Source organism: Oncorhynchus masou, chromosome 30, assembly GCF_036934945.1.
Source record: "Oncorhynchus masou masou isolate Uvic2021 chromosome 30, UVic_Omas_1.1, whole genome shotgun sequence".
In the NCBI taxonomy this organism is placed as follows: Eukaryota; Metazoa; Chordata; class Actinopteri; order Salmoniformes; family Salmonidae; genus Oncorhynchus; species Oncorhynchus masou.
Genome location: NC_088241.1, coordinates 21,554,869 through 21,572,404, shown reverse-complemented (window position 1 = coordinate 21,572,404; position 17,536 = coordinate 21,554,869). Strand labels below are relative to the sequence as shown.

The following is a 17,536-nucleotide window of genomic DNA, read 5'->3' as shown; positions in this document are numbered from 1 at the left end:
TCCGGAAGTCTGCAGTCTTGTGAAAACATATGGCAAGAAATGAAGTTGATTTGATAACAAACACAATCAAAATCAAAGTGTGACATCGACACATTATGTCCCCTTCACTTGCTTATTGATCCTGCATACTGTCATCGAAGAGGTTAGTGAAACGAAGGAAGAAATGGCTGCAGAGACCGAATGTGTTCTACGTTAGGAAGCTGGAGGTAAGTGCTAATTTCTGGGAACGAAATGTTCTGTCTAACATTAGCTTCCAAGCAATTCGGTCGAAAGATTACCTAGGTCCAACATAGTTCTTAAACAAAGGATGGATTACTCAGAAAATAAAGTAAGTCTCGCATTCCGGGGGTGCGTGACGAGAGCTAGCTACAGGTGAAAAAAAATCAATTAGCTTAAGAATATCACCTTCCTAATATGGCTTTCCCTCCAACTATCTACAGTGGGCCAATAGTTCATAGTTTTATACTCGATTAATGTAAGTGACAGTGACTTTGTTAAATGACTAGCTCTTGAACCCTGTGCTTTATCTATATCCATCATTTCAGATTGACATGGAAGGTATGAACTGAAGAACAGCACTTTCATCCCCTAACCAGCTCACCCACCTCCTGTCCAAGATGAATCCAGCTCTCCCTCAATTTTTCCCTCATACCTTATACATCTTCCTTGTCTTTTTTTGACTCCGGCTTTACCTCATTCTATTTACTTGCTTATGTGTTCATTACTTTACTACAAGAATATTTAAACTAACTAAGTGACCTCCACATGTCCTTTTTGCGTTCTGCATTCTGCATTCCTTTGTGGCGCAACTTGTTTTTTACAAACGCAGTCCTACAAACTTCCTTTCCCTCCTAAGTTGTTTGGGCCATGCTCCGTAAGAGAGGTTCTGCTATTCTCTGTGGTGTTTTTCTCTTTGTCGCCTGGAATGCCATCGTGGTCCTCTATCTGTGGGGTCGACCCCTGTCTGGTCGAGAGGAGAGGGAGATGGATGGAGGACGAGGAGGGGCTGATTTGGCTGGGGATGTGATCCACATGGCAGAGGCCTTTGAGGCAGAGCTTGAAATGCAGAGAAAAATCCTGCTTCAGATACAGGGTCATCGGTCACTATGGGAACAACCCAATGAGAATGGTGCCAGCAGAATTGGCCCCCCTCAAGTGGTCATTCCCATCTTGGTTATAGCCTGTAACAGGGTTACTGTCAAACGCTGCCTGGACAAACTCCTAGAGTACCGCCCCTCAGCTGAACTCTACCCAATTATAGTCAGCCAGGACTGTGGGCATGCAGAGACTGCACAGGTGATTGGTTCTTATGGCAGTCAGGTAACTCACCTGAAACAACCAGACCTGTCAGATATTGCCGTGAGACCAGAACACAAGAAGTTCCAGGGCTACTACAAAATCTCTAGGCACTATCGCTGGGCTCTCAACCAGGTGTTCAACTATCTTTCACATTCCTCTGTTGTTATTGTGGAAGATGATTTGGAGGTAATAACTTTCTCTACTCTGACATGAAATATGTACTGAATGTGATAAAGTGAAATGTTAAATCCACTTGTTTTATGCTCATCATTGTTTACATCCTCTAGTTGCCAGTTGAACAACAACAAAAAACATTGTTTTTCATTCTCTCACTAGGTGGCACCAGACTTCTTTGAGTACTTCAGATCCCTTCACCCAATCCTGAAATCTGACCTGTCTCTGTGGTGTGTGTCTGCCTGGAATGACAATGGCCGAGACGGCTACGTCGACCCTGGTAAAGCAGACCTCCTGTACAGGACAGACTTCTTCCCTGGGCTGGGTTGGATGATGCTCAAGGAACTCTGGGTAGAGCTGGAGCCCAAGTGGCCTGGTGCATTCTGGGACGACTGGATGCGTCAGCCAGATCAGCGCAGAGATCGAGCCTGTATTCGACCCGAAATATCCCGAACTTTAACCTTTGGGCGGAAAGGTGTGAGCTTAGGCCAATTTTATGACAAATACCTACGCTACATTAAACTGAATAGTGAATTTGTGCCTTTTACCAAGCTGGATCTGGCTTACTTGAAGGAGGAGAAATACAAGGAGATCTTTGAGAAGCAGGTTTACAGTGCGCATTTGGTCAAATATGAAGAGGTCCAACGGGGACAGTTAAAAGGAGCCGGTCCATTTTGTCTGCACTACTCAAGTAAAGATGGTTTCAAAGTGTTGGCCAAAAACCTGGGCGTGATGGAGGACTTGAAGTCAGGGGTCCCACGGACAGGGTATCGGGGAGTAGTCAGTTTCCTGTCAAGGGGAAGGAGAATCTTTCTGGCACCCCCTCCGGGATGGAGCAAATATGACCCAACCTGGAGTTGATGACAAACACAAAGGACTGAAGAGGAAAGGGCTCTGTACGTTACATCTAGTACTATGGCAACAGAAGTGAGACCAATGAATGCCAGATGTGGACCTTTGGCTTTAAGCTATAGTGAGACCGTTATGACAGATGCCTATCCTTTGTCTTCCATTTCTGATGTTTGATTTTCTCCCCATACTTCTCAGGTTTTTTCATACACTCAAATGAATATATTTTTGCAATGTGGGGATGGGATAGTCGGGTAGGTAGAGATATGTCATTATTTTCAGAGATTTTTTTATATACTCTAATCATGCACATGAAATTCAATGCAACATCCACTTTGATTATTCTCAATCTTGTATGCAATTTCTGGGAGCCGATCTATTACTAATTTATGTCAGATGAAAAATATCTGTGACGTGTTCAATAATGGTGGTGGTCAACTCGTGATTTGTCCTAAAGTATAATTGCTTCACAATATTTAGTTCATCTTTTGGAGAACTGTTTTTGTTGTTGTCATGTTTTGACTATTTTAACCTGGTTATTATAGTGCTTAATGTTTTTTCCCAAAGAGATGGCTACTGAAGTATTTATTTAAATGCAAGACACACATCACAAATGCTGTATGTTATGTAATTTTGGGAATTAAATTCTACCAATCACTTCTGATGTTTGCCATTTGTTTCTGCCTAGGTTTCTTTGCCATATTAATTTACTGTATACATTACACATTAAGGACACTTGCTTTCTCCATGACAGACTGACCATTTCGGTACATCCGCAATAACATCTGCTAAATATGTGTATGTGACCAATAACATTTTATTTGAATCCAGGTGAAAGCTATAATCCCATTCAGCTTGTGAATGGGCAAGACAAAAGTTGAGGGCATTTGAATGGGGTATGGTGGCAGGTACACCGGTTTGTGTAAAGAACTGCAACGCTGCTGGCTTTTTCATGCTCAACAGTTTCCTGTGTGTATCATGAATGGTCCACCACCCAAAGGACATCCAGCCAACTTGACACAACTGTAGGAAGGAGGGGTGCAACTCAATATTAGGAAAGTGTTCGGTATACTCGGTGTACATACTTTATGGTCGTATTATTTCTTATTGTGCATTGTCGAGAAGGAACCTGCAGGTAAACATTTCGTTTGATGGGGCATACCATGTGTATCCCATACATATGTCTAATGGTTTCCAATTTAAAATGAATGAATTACTTAATTTTTTATTACGATAGAAATTGACTTACAAACAAAATGTTAACTGACTGCCTGGGCAGGTTGGAGACTTCTAAAAGCAAGTCTGGCTACGGAACCCTTATGAGTTCAAACCTAAGATGAGGCATGGCTACGGAACCAATAAGAGTTCAAACCAAAGGACGAGGGAAGCGTTCTCTATTTACCTTTTGTTTTGCTAGCTAAGAACAGAACCGAGGTTAGCTAGCAAGCAAACGGTGGAGGGAGAGATGGAGAGACTACTGGTGATGAAAAAAACATTATTTGTTGTCAATTAGATTTTGTTTCAATGTCCATTATTTGCAGTCAATTTATTTTTAAATAATGTTTTGTTTTTATGCAACGTAAGGTAGCTTTGTAGAGCTAGCTACTGTACTAGTAGAATCGTCACGTCGTTAGTCTCCTGTGTTGTGGCTAAACGAGCGGGATTGAATGATAGTCTGGCTTTGTTGTCTCTCAAACTAGTTTTCTCCCTATGATCCTCATCAAATTCTCACACATACAAAACGCAGTTAGTAACTGGCTAGAACACATAGCTAGTTTGCTAAAAAGAGAAGCAACGTTACCGTTATTTGGCTAGCTAACGTTAGCTTGCTAACTGGGCCTGGAATGGAGCCAGTTGATTTGCGTGTGAGCCCAGCCGGCTCCGGAGACCCCGAAGTGGGCGAATTGAGGGAAGAGACGCCTGGTGCGGATGCTGAGGTGAAGGGCGGGGAACCAAATGACAAGGAAATTAATGGAGATACAGCAGAAACGGTGCTAAAAGAGAAAGACACCTGCGAGGGAGAAGAGTGTACAGAGAAAGAGAAGGACGGAGGTGAACTACACAGCCCATATGAAGAGGAATTGGATCCCAGAATTCAGGTGGCGAAAAATTGACCGAACCCTTTTATAATAAATTGTAATCTCAATGGGATTACCTGGTCTATGAGACGTAGCTAACGGTTTACAAAATTAGTTGCATGCATGATATTAACTGATTGTGTTGTTACAAACCAACTAATCAAAGTATCTGCTTTCTTCTGTGCTCCCTCATATATTTTCTGTTTCCAGGAGGAGTTGGAACACCTCAACGAGGCCAGTGTAAAAATCAACCAACTAGAACTGCACTTGGATGTAAGTGGATATCATCACTTCTCCCATGATAAATCTGGCCCCATATATCGCCCCTTTCCGTACTGATCAGTTATTTTCCAAAGAATCAATCGTCAGTTCATTTTCAATTCCCATAATATGCTGTAAACCCATTGTTAATCTGGAAAATATGCTTTAAATGATCAGAAATGCCCATTACAATGAAATCTGATTAGGAATTCCTTTTGTATATGTGTAGGATGCCAGATCGGGTTATAGGAAGATCCTCACAGACTCAGCCAGAAAACTGAACGCCCACAGCTCCCAGCTTGGTACCTGCATCGAGAAGGCCAGGCCCTACTATGAGGCTCGTCGACTTGCCAAGGAGGTACTGTTGTACATGCACTGTGGTATTTGCAACAACAAATTTCAAGAGTTCTTTATCACTGAATCAAAATATGGGACTCGGTGCAGTATTTGCCATTCACCTGCTTGTCCCACTTTTCTCAAATCTCAACAACAGTTTGATCGTTTGTCCCATGTGGTTGGTTGCTGTGCAACTGCATGCACTGTTTTCTCAGTATCTGATTGGCTGTCCCTCTCACAGGCTCAACAGGAGACTCAGAAGGCGGCGCTGAGCTATGAGCGGGCCGTCTCCATGCACACGGCTGCCAGGGAGATGGTGTACGTGGCAGAGCAGGGCCTCATGGCCGACGGCAGGAACACCCTGGACCCCACCTGGCAGGAGATGCTCAACCATGCTACATCCAAGGTAACAGGGGAAATCCCAGATACCACTATAACTGCATCAATACAAAATAAAATGCTAAATATGTTCATCAGTTAGTATGTGAGCGAGTTGATATGGTATTCATTTAATCAGTATTTCCCTTACAATCCCCACCGCCAAGTAGCTATGTTCCCCCATGACTAAAACTGGTTTAAAATTAGTTTGGCAGTTAGCCTTGTTTGGCAGGATATTGGTCAACTATGCTACCTCCAAGGCAACATGGGAAACCGCAACTACTAGTGTAAGCAGTATTCCAGGTTATGTGTTGCATTCTATATCATTCCATCAAATGTGATCAATGTGTAGGCTATTTGAGGTGGCTGATATGGAATACATTGAATCAGTATTTTCCTTACCATTCCCCACCCCCTGGGTACTGTAGCTATTTTCTCCTATGCCTAAACTCTATTTTTAATTGGATTGCTTTCAATTAGTTAGGCAGTTTATTTTGTTAGGTTGGTGGGGGTTAGGATACTGATTGCTGTGTTTTCCCGTCTTAACATTTTGCATTTTGTATGGTTGTGTGCAAGGTGAACGAGGCAGAGGAGGAGCGCCTACGCAGCGAACGGGAGCACATGCGTGTCACCCACTCTTGTCAGACAGCAGAGGCTCGAGTCCAGACCCTGCAGAAATCTCTCAAGAGGGCCATCGTTAAGTCCAAACCTTACTTCGAGCTCAAGGCCCAGTTCAACTACATCCTTGAGGTACATAGATATATAATATACAGTGCATTTGGAAAGTATTCAGACCCATTGACTTTTTACACATTTTGTTACATTACAGCCGTATTCTAAAATGGATTAAATGAATTAATTCTACACACAATACCCAATAATGATAAAGTGAAAACAGGTTTTTAGACATTTTTGTACATTTTATAAAAAACAGAAATAGGCACACACCTGTCCATACAGTGGGCTCCAAAATTACTGGCACCCCTGACTGGCAATGCACAAACAATACATAATAAAATATAAACAATATAAATATAGAGAGAAACTTGAAATACTGTACTTTATTAATGTTTCAATGGAACCCACCAAAATCATTTGATTTTTAATTAAATCAATGTCCTCCAAATCAAGGTTTCACAATTAATGGCACCCTTAAAGATTATTGTAAATAACATCTACCAAAATTTAAACCAGGAATTAAATTCCACTTATTTAAGGTGATCAAAGTCTCTTAAGGAACTATATTGAGCTATTACATCACTTCCTGTTTCACTAGGGTATAAAAATGAGGTAACACGCATGCAATATCCCTTTGTCATCCAACACCATGAAGGAAACAATGGAACTGGCAGTTCAAAGGAGACAGATGGTCGTGGACCTTCGTAAATCTGGTAATGGCTACAAGAAGATCCACAAATGATTGAATATACCACTGAGCAGTGTCAGGGAAATTATACAAAAATGCAAAAGATATGGAACAGTTGAAAACCTCATGGGTAGTGGACGCAAATGCATTTTGCACCCCAGCATAAGGAGGAGGATGGTGAGCGAAGCAACAAAATCCCCAAGAATCACTGTGAAAGTATTGCAGGCCTTGGTGGCGTCTTGGGGTCACTAGGTTTCAAAAAGCACCATCCGACGCCACCTCCACAGGCTCTTTGGAAGGTTTGCCAGAGGAAATCCCTTTCTGACCCCAAGACACAGATGCAAGTGCTTGGAGTTTGCCAAACGTCATTTAAATTATGTCTGGAAGAAGGTACTCTGGTCAGATGAGACCAAAATTGAACGTTTTGGTCCGATACAGCATTGGCATGTTTGGCGTCGAAACAGAGATGCATACAAGGAGAGACACCTCATACCCACGGTGAAATATGGTGGTGGGTCAGTGATGTTTTGGGGCTGTTTTAATTCCAGAGGTCCAGGGGCACTGGTTAAGATTAATGGCATAATGAATTCCACCAAGTATCAGGCAAATTTGGCTGACAATCTGGTTGCCTCTGCCAGAAGGCAGTAGGTGGACTTTCCAAAAGACAATGACCCAAAACATACCTCAAGATCCACAGAAATGGTTCTTTGACTACAAAATTAATGTTCTGCCATGGCCATCTGTCGCCGGACCACAATCCAATCAAAAACCTGTGGGCTGAGATAAGCTCAAACCCAAGAATGTGAAGGATCTTGAAAGGATCTGCATAGAGGAATGGTCCAAAATTCCTCCAAATGTGTTCCTTAACCTTGTCAAACATTACAAATTGACTCCATGCTGTTATCCTTGCCAGAGGTATGTTGCACTAAGTACTAAATGAGGAGTGCCAATAATTATGAAACCTTGATCTTGAATACATTTATTTAGTATTAAATAATTGTATGATTTTGGTTGGTTCCATTGAAACATTAATAAAGTACAGTATGGCCTCCCAGGTGGCGCAGTGGTTAAGGGCGCAGTACTGCAGTGCCAGCTGTGCCACCAGAGACTCTGGGTTCGCGCCCAGGCTCTGTCGTAACCGGATGCGACCGGGAGATCCATGGGACAACGCACAATTGGCATAGCGTCGTCTGGGTTAGGGAGGGTTTGGCCGGTAGGGATATCCTTGTCTCATCGCGCACCAGCGGCTCCTGTGGCGGGCCGGGCGCAGTGCGCGCTAACCAAGGTTGCCAGGTGCACCGTGTTTCCTCCGACATATTGGTGCGACTGGCTTCCGGGTTGGATGTGCGCTGTGTTAAGAAGCAGTGTGGCTTGGTTGGGTTGTGTATCGGAGGACGCATGACTTTCAACCTTCGTCTCTCCCGAGCCCGTACAGAATTTGTAGCGATGAGACAAGATCATAGCTACTAACAATTGGATACCATGAAATTGGGAAGAAAAAGGGGGTAAAATTATTTAAAAAAATAAAGTACAGTATTTCTCAAGTTGTTATTTTGAGATTATATCTAATTATTTTAAAGTATTGTTTGTGCATTGCCAGTCAGGAGTGCCAGTAATTTTGGAGCCCAATGTATAAGGTCCAGCAGTTGACAGTGCATGTCTGAGCAAAAACCAAGCCGTGAGGTCAAAGGAATTGTCCATAGAGCTCTGAGAAAGGATTGTGTCGAGGCACAGATCTGGGGAAGGGTACCAAAAAATGTCTGCAGCATTGAAGGTCCCCAAGAACATAGTGGCCTCCATCATTCTTAAATGGAAGAAGTTTGGAACCACCAAGACTCTTCCTAGAGCTGGCTGCCTGGCCAAACGGAGCAATCGGTGGGGAAGGGCCTTGGTCAGGGAGGTGACCAAGAACCTTATGGTCACTCTGACAGAGCTCCAGAGTTCCTCGTGGAGATGGGAGAACCTTCCACAAGGACAACCATCTCTGCAGCACTCCACCAATCAGGCCTTTATGGTAGAGTGGCCAGACGGAACCCACTCCTCAATAAAAGTCACTTGACAGCAAACTTGGAGTTTGCCAAAAGTTACCTAAAGGACTCTCATTCCATGAGAAACTAGATTGTCTGGTCTGATGAAACCACCAAGATTGAACTCTTTGGCTTGAATGCCAAGCGTCGCGTCTGGAAGAAACCTGGCACAATCCCTACAGTTTAAGCATGGTGGTAGCAGCATCATGCTGTGGGGATGTTTTTCAGGTGCAGGAACTGGGAGACTAGTCAGGATCAAGAGTAAGAGGAACAGAGCCAAGTACAGAGAGATCCTTGATGAAAACCGACTGGGGCGAAGGTTCTCCTTCCGACAGGACAATGACCCTAAGCACACAGCCAAGACAACGCAGGAGTGGCTTTGGGACAAGTCTCTGAATGTCCTTGAGTGGCCCAGCCAGAGCCGGGACTTGAACCCAATTGAACATCTATGTAGAGACCTGAAAATAGCTGTGCATTGACGCTCCCCATCGAACCTGACTGAGCTTGAGAGGATCTTCAGAGAAGAATGGGAGAAACTCCCCAAATACAGGTGTGCCAAGCTTGTAGCGTCATACCCAAGGAGACTCAAGGCTGTAAACGCTGCAAAAAGTGCTTCAAAGTACTGAGTAAAGGGTTTGAATACTTGTGTGTAGGGGGGAAAATATATTTGATCCATTTTAGAATAAGGCAGTAACAAAACAATGTGGAAAAAGTCAAGGGGTCTGAATACTTTCCGAATGCACTGTATATGATGTATAACAGTGGAGGCTGCTGAAGGGAGGACAGCTCATGATTATGTCTGGAACGGAGGAAATGGAATGGCATCAAACACATGGAAACCATGTGTTTGGTATATTTGATACCATTCCAACATGTTTCCACTCCAGGCACTACCACTAGCCCATCCTCACCAATCAAGGTGCCACCAACCACCTGTGATATTTAATATATATTGCAGTTAATATATATGTAATTTCAAGCTGTTATTGTAAGAAAAGCAGGGAAATGGTTGATACAGCGCTGTCATGTCCGTCCATGATCGCTCCTGTTGGTTATTGTTTCCTCTTTGGCCTCAAACCAAGGAGGAAGAAATGTTGTATGTTGCTCTGTCTTTTCTCTCCATCATATTGAGTTTTCTGTGACTTCAGGAGCACAAAACCAAAGTGATGCAGCTGGAGGAGCATGTGACCAAAGTGAAAAACCGCTACTCTGTCGCCCTGCACAACCTGGAGCAAATCAGCGAGGCCATCCATGCTCAGCGGGGGCGGGACCAAACCGATGGTGGACAAACCATGGCCTGTGGTGGGCGGAGTCCCCCTATTGGGGCGGAGTCGGACAGTGTGGTGTGTGGTGTCGAGGGCGGGGCATGTGGAGGTGGGGCAATGGAGACTGATAGGGTGAACAGAAGCGGCGTGGCGGATAAGAAAATTGGGCTGGTGGAGAAATACAGGGAGAGCGGGGGAGAGAGGCCTGAGACGCATGGAGAGAGAGCAGGGTCAGATTCCCTCTCCGTCTTCAGTCTGCAGACCATCGCTTCTGACCTGGAGAAATGCGATTCCATCGAACACCTCGGAGAATTTAGCGATGTGGGCAGTCTGCCTGGGGAGGATGGAGAGAATGAGAGAGGGGGAGGAAAGGAAAGAAGGGAAGGGCAAATGCAGCGCCAACAGCAGTTCCTGAAGCAACATCACAGGAGCTTCAGCTTGTGAGAGCTGTCCTTATTGCTTATAGTTTATCAATTGAAAATAAGTGTCCGGTCGAGCTAGCTCATTATCCTGGCAAAAGACCAAAATATAAAATATGAGGAAAATCAGATCTGCTGTATCTAAAGTAACACATTTTAAACAGGGGGGTATGATATTCAGTAGTAGCGAAGCACAGGTACGTTGACAAGACCTGAAAATATAAGGAGGCTGACAGGTTTTGCATCATATTACAACACTACTGAAACTCCTAGACTGTACATGCCTCTGAGATTAGCTGCTTTACTTCCTTTATTCTGGCAATAACGAAACCTTAGACACGTATGTCCTAGTGCATGAAGGAACAATCAAAGTAAGAGACTACAATAAACATGACAACTGGGAGCCCTATTCAATCTAAACGGTAGTAACTGAATTTCTGGTGTAAGATAAAATCAATGTTCTTTTGCAACAAAAAAGTAAGTGTGAATTCATATGTACGTTCCATTTTTGTTTCATACTGTAGATATTGTTTATTTTAGGACATAAATGTAAACGCGTATTGTAAAAAGTGCAAGAACAATTCGTTTTTTTGTACTTATTCTGGTTTGAATCAATAGGACCCCAAAACAAACTAGAGAGTTACAAACTCCATTCTGACAACTTGCTTGATGACAGAAAGCACTCCAGACTATTTATTTAGACTTTTATTATATGTGTACTAGTATTCAGGTCTAACTAAACATTTTTATAAATTGTTCATAAAATATTACGATGGCATAATATTATGTTTTACTTGTTTCAGTTTTAAGCCCATAATTTTAAGATCCTTTGCTTTTGTATTTTTTTTTAAATAAAATAATTTCCCAATATATTGTTTCTTTAGAGCCTCCTAGGTCGTAAACTGAAATGTGCCTTGTCCTTGACACAGTACTACGCAAACAAAGACAGCATAGCACTGGCTGCAACAACACACTGTTCAGATCTGTGTATACAGTATTAAACTGTGGTCAACAGTTGAGAAATACTCCCATGAAGGACATGCTTTTGACTATATGTTTAATTTGAAATGTGAATCATCTATGAGTCATCCTAACTCTGTTTTGCCTGGACTTGTGATATTTATTTTATTAATTTGAATATGTTGTCTGTGTACTGCTTTGGCAAAGTGAAGGGTACAAGAAATGTAGTCAATGGTTTAAATGTAAGTTTGTGTATAATTACACCATTTATAGAGAAAATAATGAAATGTACAGATTTATTTGAATGTCTTTGTATAGTTATTTTAAAGGGATCTTATTTAATGCTGGTTATCTGCTGTATTCCTGAATCGACCTCCGTCTCTGTCCCGCTCTTTACATACTTCCAATATATCCATCTCTTCCCCTCATTCTCTCAGCCATAGAAATAGAATGACTAGCAATTGTATTTCTATGCTTTCAACCCTTCAATCATTGTCCATTTGATGTCTTCCTCTTAATTTATTCATAAAGTGGTGCAGTAGTGTGATGTCACCCAGCTATATAGTACAGTTCACTGTTGTTATTTACATGTATGCAATAGCAAACAGATAAACAATAAAATAAGAGGAATCTTGACTTTTTGCCATTTTAAGACCCAATATGTTGTATTTTGCAATATGTCTTCTACTTCAACACTACCTAAGGATGAAGGTGTGATACTAAATTTCAGATTTAGAAGAAAAGGAGAATGTGGGGTTTGCAGAAAAAGCTAGAGAGTTGGGAGGAGACAGGAAAAGAGATGAGTTATTTTATCCCCCTGCTTCAATTATTCAACAGGATATAAATATGAAGGAGAAGTGTGCTCTCAGGAATAGATGTCTGGAGAAGAGAAGGGAGAGGGGTACCAAATCCTGTATTATAAGAACATCTCTGGTGTTACTAACGCTGAAAATAGAGGCTCAATGTTGTAGAAACTATGTATGCCTGCTTTATTGACATAGGATCTGAAGGCTTAATACTGGCTTAATAAAGTGCATGTATTGGGAATCTTCCATATTTCTTATTGCGTATAAATACTTAACCGATTAGGATAACTCCATAACGCTTATCATAAATGTAAAACTCTTCGATTTGCTATGATCACGATTTGCTGGTGTGGCCCAATACGTAAACATGCATCTTGGAAAAGGAGATGTGTGCGTGAGAAAATGACTTTTACGCACCGTAGGCCTACCTACGTACGTCTCTATCATGACGTCGTGAATTAGCTGGAGATTGTAGGGAGAGAGCAAAAGGGAGGGAGTGTGAGGATTCGGTGTTTCGTCGTACATGGGGAAGCGATTGTACATAGTGCGTGTATTTATATGTCAATTTTTCGTCTCTGACTTTTCACCATACGAAATTAAAGTGGATGGCAATAGACTGATTAATACGGTTGTTTTTGACATTCAATGTATACGCTATGCACGGGGACCGGGTTGCCATTTATAGCCATACAAACATAGCCATACAATACGTTGCAAAGAAGCACATTTTACAAAATAATTCGACATTTGGGTGATCTCAAACGAGTCGCAACCGATGGACATACGGACATCTTGACTGAGCGCATCGAAAGTATTTGTAAGTACACATTATTGCATGCTACAATATCTTACTCAGTATGCAACCTAAACAATGGTGTATAATTCTAAGGAATCAAGCTTGCATAAATGTGGCTGTTTGTATTGTATTTGTATTCAGATGACAGGTCTACTCTTGCTTTTGGTAATTGTATTCTCGTAAATGACAGGTTTCGCCAAGCAGCAACGACTTTAATTGTTTTTTATTATTATCGTAGAATAATATAACACACAGTCCCATCTATTAATGACGTTAGTTTATCTTTAGATTTATTGTGCACGTTTTCAGTGAATGTATTAATGCTATGGGAATGAACGGCAACCTAGAATTGGCATGAAATCCGAACTTCTCAAATCTGAATTCTGCAAACGGATATAGGGCTGGCCTTCTTCCATAGGCCGTCAAGGATTCCCGGCCGTGTCAACACGGACCAGCAACTACCGGTAGACTACTGTTGGTGGCACCTTAAGAGCTACCCTCATTAAAGCGTTTGTAGGCAATATCAGTCCAGTGCACGTGTTTCGATGTTTAAATCCACCTGCGCACCATTGTAAACATATGGCTATTTTTGCATTGCTTTAGCATTTTTCTAATAGCATGTTAGATGTGGCTTGCTTAATAAATAAGCTACATCTCTTGGGTGGAATGTTGTGTCTCGGCGTTTTGGTCTCTGGCTTAGATAAATCTCTGTGATGCGGTGGGTGCTGCTGTCCATGGTCCTGAAATATGTTTCTCTATGCTCGTCCCAGTTGGAATCTTTTGTTCAGATACATCCGCTGTCCATGGTTCAGAAATTAGTCTTTCTGCACCTAAAGATATAGAGCAGCTTGTTGATTTAATATAGGCCACTGATATTACGGTAGTATTTATTAAACTGGCTAGCTTGATATATTTTAATCTGTCTGATCCATACCTCGCTCACACAGTTTGCTTTTATGTATCTCAGTATGTGAGGAGTGTCTCCCACTGTGTTGTCCCTCTCTAGCTCGCTCGCTCGCTCTCTCTCTCTTTCTCTCTGTTTCACACATGCTTCTCGTTGCATTACCCACTTTCTCTCTCTCTCTTTCTCTCTCTCTCTCTCTCCGTGTTTCTCTTCTTGCATGCTCTTGTTAGTGCTCTAAAAATACACCATAATGCGAATGAAGTATCCAACAGTGTCTGTCTTCCTTCACTACCCTTCCCTTCCTTCCCACCATCTGTCTCATGGTGGAGCTTTGTTACACACTGTCCTCTCTCTCTCTCCCCTCCTCTTTCTCTCTCATCTCTTCATGTGACAACATGATGAAGTTGCATTTATAATTCAGCACTTCAAACGAGTGGTTATATTTAGGTGTATTTATACTTTAATACACACTCCTATGGCTGCTGTGTTAGCACTGAAAGCCCACTGTTGGACTGAGTGAGCAATCTTAACCTATCCCACTCCACTGTGGGAGGAGCTCATGAAATCTGTACATTATGCGCAGGGTTATGGCAGAGCGAGTTCTGCTCTCATACTATCTCTCTATAGCGCATGGAGCCAGCACATATTAGTAACAACTAACACACTGGTCTTTAGCGGCAGGAGCACGACTCACTGAACTGCTGTAGGTAAGGTCTTTGTTCTAGATGAATAGTGTACATATGAAGGTTGGTGTATGTTGTTGTTTGGGCAGTTGTTTAGATGATAATCTGGGTTGTCCTTGTCAATGGTTATGAATTTCATTACCTGTCAAAAGTTTTATAACACCTACTCATTCAAGGGTTTTTCTTTATTTGTACTATTTTCTACATTGTAGAATAATAGTGAAGACATCAAAACTATGAAGAAACACATATGGATGTAGTAACCAAAAAAGTGTAAAACAAATAAAAATATATTTGAGATTCTTCAAAGTAGCCACCCTTTATCCTTGATGACAGCTTTAAAAACACTTGGCATTCTCTCAACCAGGTTCATGAGGTAGTCACCTGGAATGCATTTCAATTAACAGGTGTGCCTTTTTAAAAGTTCATTTGTGGAATTTCTTTCCTTCTTAATGCGTTTGAGCCAATCAGTTGTGTTGTGACAAGGTAGGGGAGGAGTGTACAGAAGATAGCCCTATTTGGTAAAATACCAAGTCCATATTATGGCAAAAACAGCTCAAATAAGCAAAGAGAACCGACAGTCCATCATTACTTTAAGACATGAAGGTCAGTCAATACGGAAAATGTCAAGAACTTTTGAAGTTTCTTCAAGTGCAGTCCCAAAAGCACTATGATGAAACTGGCTCTCATGAGGACCGCCACAGGAATGGAAGACCCAGAGTTACCTCCACTGCAGAGGATAGGTTCATTAGAGTTACCAGCCTCAGGAATTGCAGCCCAAGTAAATGCTTCACAGAGTGTAAGTAACAGATCTCAACATCCACTGTTCACAGGAGACTGCGTGTATCAGGCCTTCATGGTTGAATTGCTGCAAAGAAACCACTACTAAAGGACACTAATAAGAAGAAGATACTTGCTTGGGCCAAGCAATTTGAGCAATGGACATTAGACTGGTGGAAATTTGTCCTTTGGTCTGGAGTCCAAATGTAAGATTTTTGGTTCCAATCGCCATGTCTTTGTAAGACGCAGTGTGGGTGAACAGATGATCACCACATGTATTTCCAACCATAAAGCATGGACGAGGAGGTGTTATGGTGTGGGGGTGTGTTGCTGGTGACACTGTCTGTGATTGGTTTAGAATTCAAAGCACACTTTTCCAGCATGGCTACCACAGCATTCTGCAGCAAAATGCCACCCCATCTGGTTTGGGCTTAGTGGGACTATAATTTATTTTTCAACAAGACAATGACCCAACACACCGCCAGCCTGTGTAAGGACTATTTTACCAAGAGGGAGAGATGCAGCAGATGACTTGGCCTCCACAATTCCCTGACCTCAACCAAATTGAGATGGTTTGGGATGAGTCGGACTGCAGAGTGAAGGAAAGCAGCCAACAAGTGCTGAGCATATGTGGGAACTCCTTCAAGACTGTTGGAAAAGCATTCCACGTGAAGCTGGTTGAGACAATGCCAAGAGTGTGTGAAGCTGTCATCAAGGTAAAGAAAAGCAGTTGAATGAGTAGGTGTGCTAAAAAAATTGACCAGTAGTGTATGTGTTTGATAAGACTGTCCCATTATGAATGTTGGTATCTCCAATGAACTTGAGGTTTTTGTTACTATATAATGACTGTAATGGCTGTTGATAACTAACTTCCCTCTGTCTCTACCTTTCATTATCTTCTTATTTAATCCTTTAGTTTTTTTTCCTCTCTCCCTCTCTCTCTCTCTCCCCAGATCCAGTAATGGCACAGCTATTGTTTCTTATAATTCTGTATGCTCTGCCATCTCTTGTTGTGGCCATACATAATTCAACAACTGGAGGTAATTATGGTGTTTGTGTGTGTACATGTGTGTGCAATGTGTGTTTGTGTAAGTGTGTTAGCAGTTAGAAATACCGTAGAGATTGCAAAATGACCTAAATGGAGCATCATCACAATGTTGCTGAATGCATGGAGGAAGGCGTTAGATGGAGTGAGGATTATAATTGGAGTGTAATACAGCTCATGGCTGTAATGTAGACTACTGTAAGTGATTATTCTTCCACACATGTCTTTCTCTCGTCCTTTTTAGGCTGTGCCATCATCCGTCCTCCCAGAGATGGAGGCATCCGCTACAGAGGCCTAACACAAGAACAGGTACAGTACTCTCAATACCATCACAGTATACTCTTAGAAAAAAAGGTGCTATCTAGAACCTAAAAGGTTCTAGACCGGGGTTTCTACATGGAACCCAAAAGGGTTCTCCCGCGAGGACAGCTGAAGAACCCTTTTTTCTAAGAGTGTACTACCACTGTTATCACAGTACTGTCAAAAGCCCTTACTCCTTTAATCATATCCAACCCTAGATAAAGTAGAAATAGCTCATATAGTTGCTTGTAAATTCTGACATTAATCGCCCCTTTGCTTCTCTCTACCATGGCCATATCTAGCAACCATGCTCTTGTTGTCCTAATCATAGCAAAGCATGGAAGTCTATAGGAAAAATGACTCATTGGTCAGGTGATGTACATATTTAAAGACAGCTAAACATCTATCTACATCTATTTCTGTGTGCAGATTCGCAATGTGCAGATCCTACCAGTGGACTACGAGATAGAGTACATCTGCAGAGGGAACAGGGTCATAGTGGGCCCTAAGGTCAGGAAGTGCCTTCCCAACGGCACATGGACTGATATCACACAGCACAGCAGGTGTCGTAAGTACTCTCTACTTTATTTACAGCCAACCAGTTTAACTTCATTGTCACTCTATTGTCACTCTCTAAGGGTAAATTCCCTATTCAATGCCTGTCAGAGTGAATTCCTGGATTGACCTTACTATATCACTGCCACTACTTAAGGATATCTCTGATGTATCATTGATCATTGTGCACCACTCTGCTCTGTGCTCATTTCATCAACAAAACGAATCACGATAACGAGAAGCCATTAAAAAACG

General features: G+C 42.1%; 3 protein-coding genes across 4 annotated transcripts in view; all 3 read left to right on the top strand.

The window, feature by feature from the left end:
* Nucleotides 1–2,979, top strand: LOC135522327 (alpha-1,3-mannosyl-glycoprotein 2-beta-N-acetylglucosaminyltransferase-like). The gene is made up of 3 exons (XM_064948472.1): nt 1–206; nt 546–1,485; nt 1,636–2,979. Exons 2-3 carry the CDS (start codon nt 868–870, stop codon nt 2,332–2,334), a joined length of 1,317 nt encoding a protein of 438 aa, XP_064804544.1. The 5' UTR covers nt 1–206; nt 546–867; the 3' UTR covers nt 2,335–2,979.
* A 626-nt stretch (nt 2,980–3,605) lies between these two features.
* LOC135522326 (SH3 domain-binding protein 5-like) lies at nt 3,606–12,048 on the top strand. The gene is made up of 6 exons (XM_064948471.1): nt 3,606–4,421; nt 4,611–4,673; nt 4,891–5,019; nt 5,239–5,403; nt 5,952–6,125; nt 9,917–12,048. The coding sequence occupies exons 1-6, from the start codon at nt 4,167–4,169 to the stop codon at nt 10,475–10,477; spliced, it is 1,347 nt and encodes a 448-aa protein (XP_064804543.1). The 5' UTR covers nt 3,606–4,166; the 3' UTR covers nt 10,478–12,048.
* A 648-nt stretch (nt 12,049–12,696) lies between these two features.
* The window catches only part of LOC135522325 (gamma-aminobutyric acid type B receptor subunit 1-like), a 52,176-nt gene continuing 47,336 nt past the window's right edge, over nt 12,697–17,536 (top strand). Inside the window, exons 1-4 of one of the 2 annotated variants that reach the window (XM_064948468.1) lie at nt 12,697–13,035; nt 16,335–16,421; nt 16,671–16,735; nt 17,156–17,294. In XM_064948468.1, the coding sequence (XP_064804540.1) occupies nt 16,343–16,421; nt 16,671–16,735; nt 17,156–17,294 (283 nt within the window). In that variant the 5' untranslated portion in view covers nt 12,697–13,035; nt 16,335–16,342. Of the gene's footprint in view, nt 13,036–16,297; nt 16,422–16,670; nt 16,736–17,155; nt 17,295–17,536 lie in introns of both variants that reach the window. The other variant, XM_064948469.1, reaches the window with a different exon arrangement.

Bases quoted from the DNA above. Each gene is read 5' to 3' on its own strand.
- LOC135522326 (XM_064948471.1), top strand. From the start codon at position 4,167: ATGGAGCCAGTTGATTTGCGTGTGAGCCCAGCCGGCTCCGGAGACCCC. The intron at 4,422-4,610 runs GTGGCGAAAAAT...TTCTGTTTCCAG, and splicing joins AATTGGATCCCAGAATTCAG to GAGGAGTTGGAACACCTCAA. The intron at 4,674-4,890 runs GTAAGTGGATAT...GTATATGTGTAG, and splicing joins AACTAGAACTGCACTTGGAT to GATGCCAGATCGGGTTATAG.
- LOC135522327 (XM_064948472.1), top strand. From the start codon at position 868: ATGCTCCGTAAGAGAGGTTCTGCTATTCTCTGTGGTGTTTTTCTCTTT. The intron at 1,486-1,635 runs GTAATAACTTTC...TTCTCTCACTAG, and splicing joins TTGTGGAAGATGATTTGGAG to GTGGCACCAGACTTCTTTGA.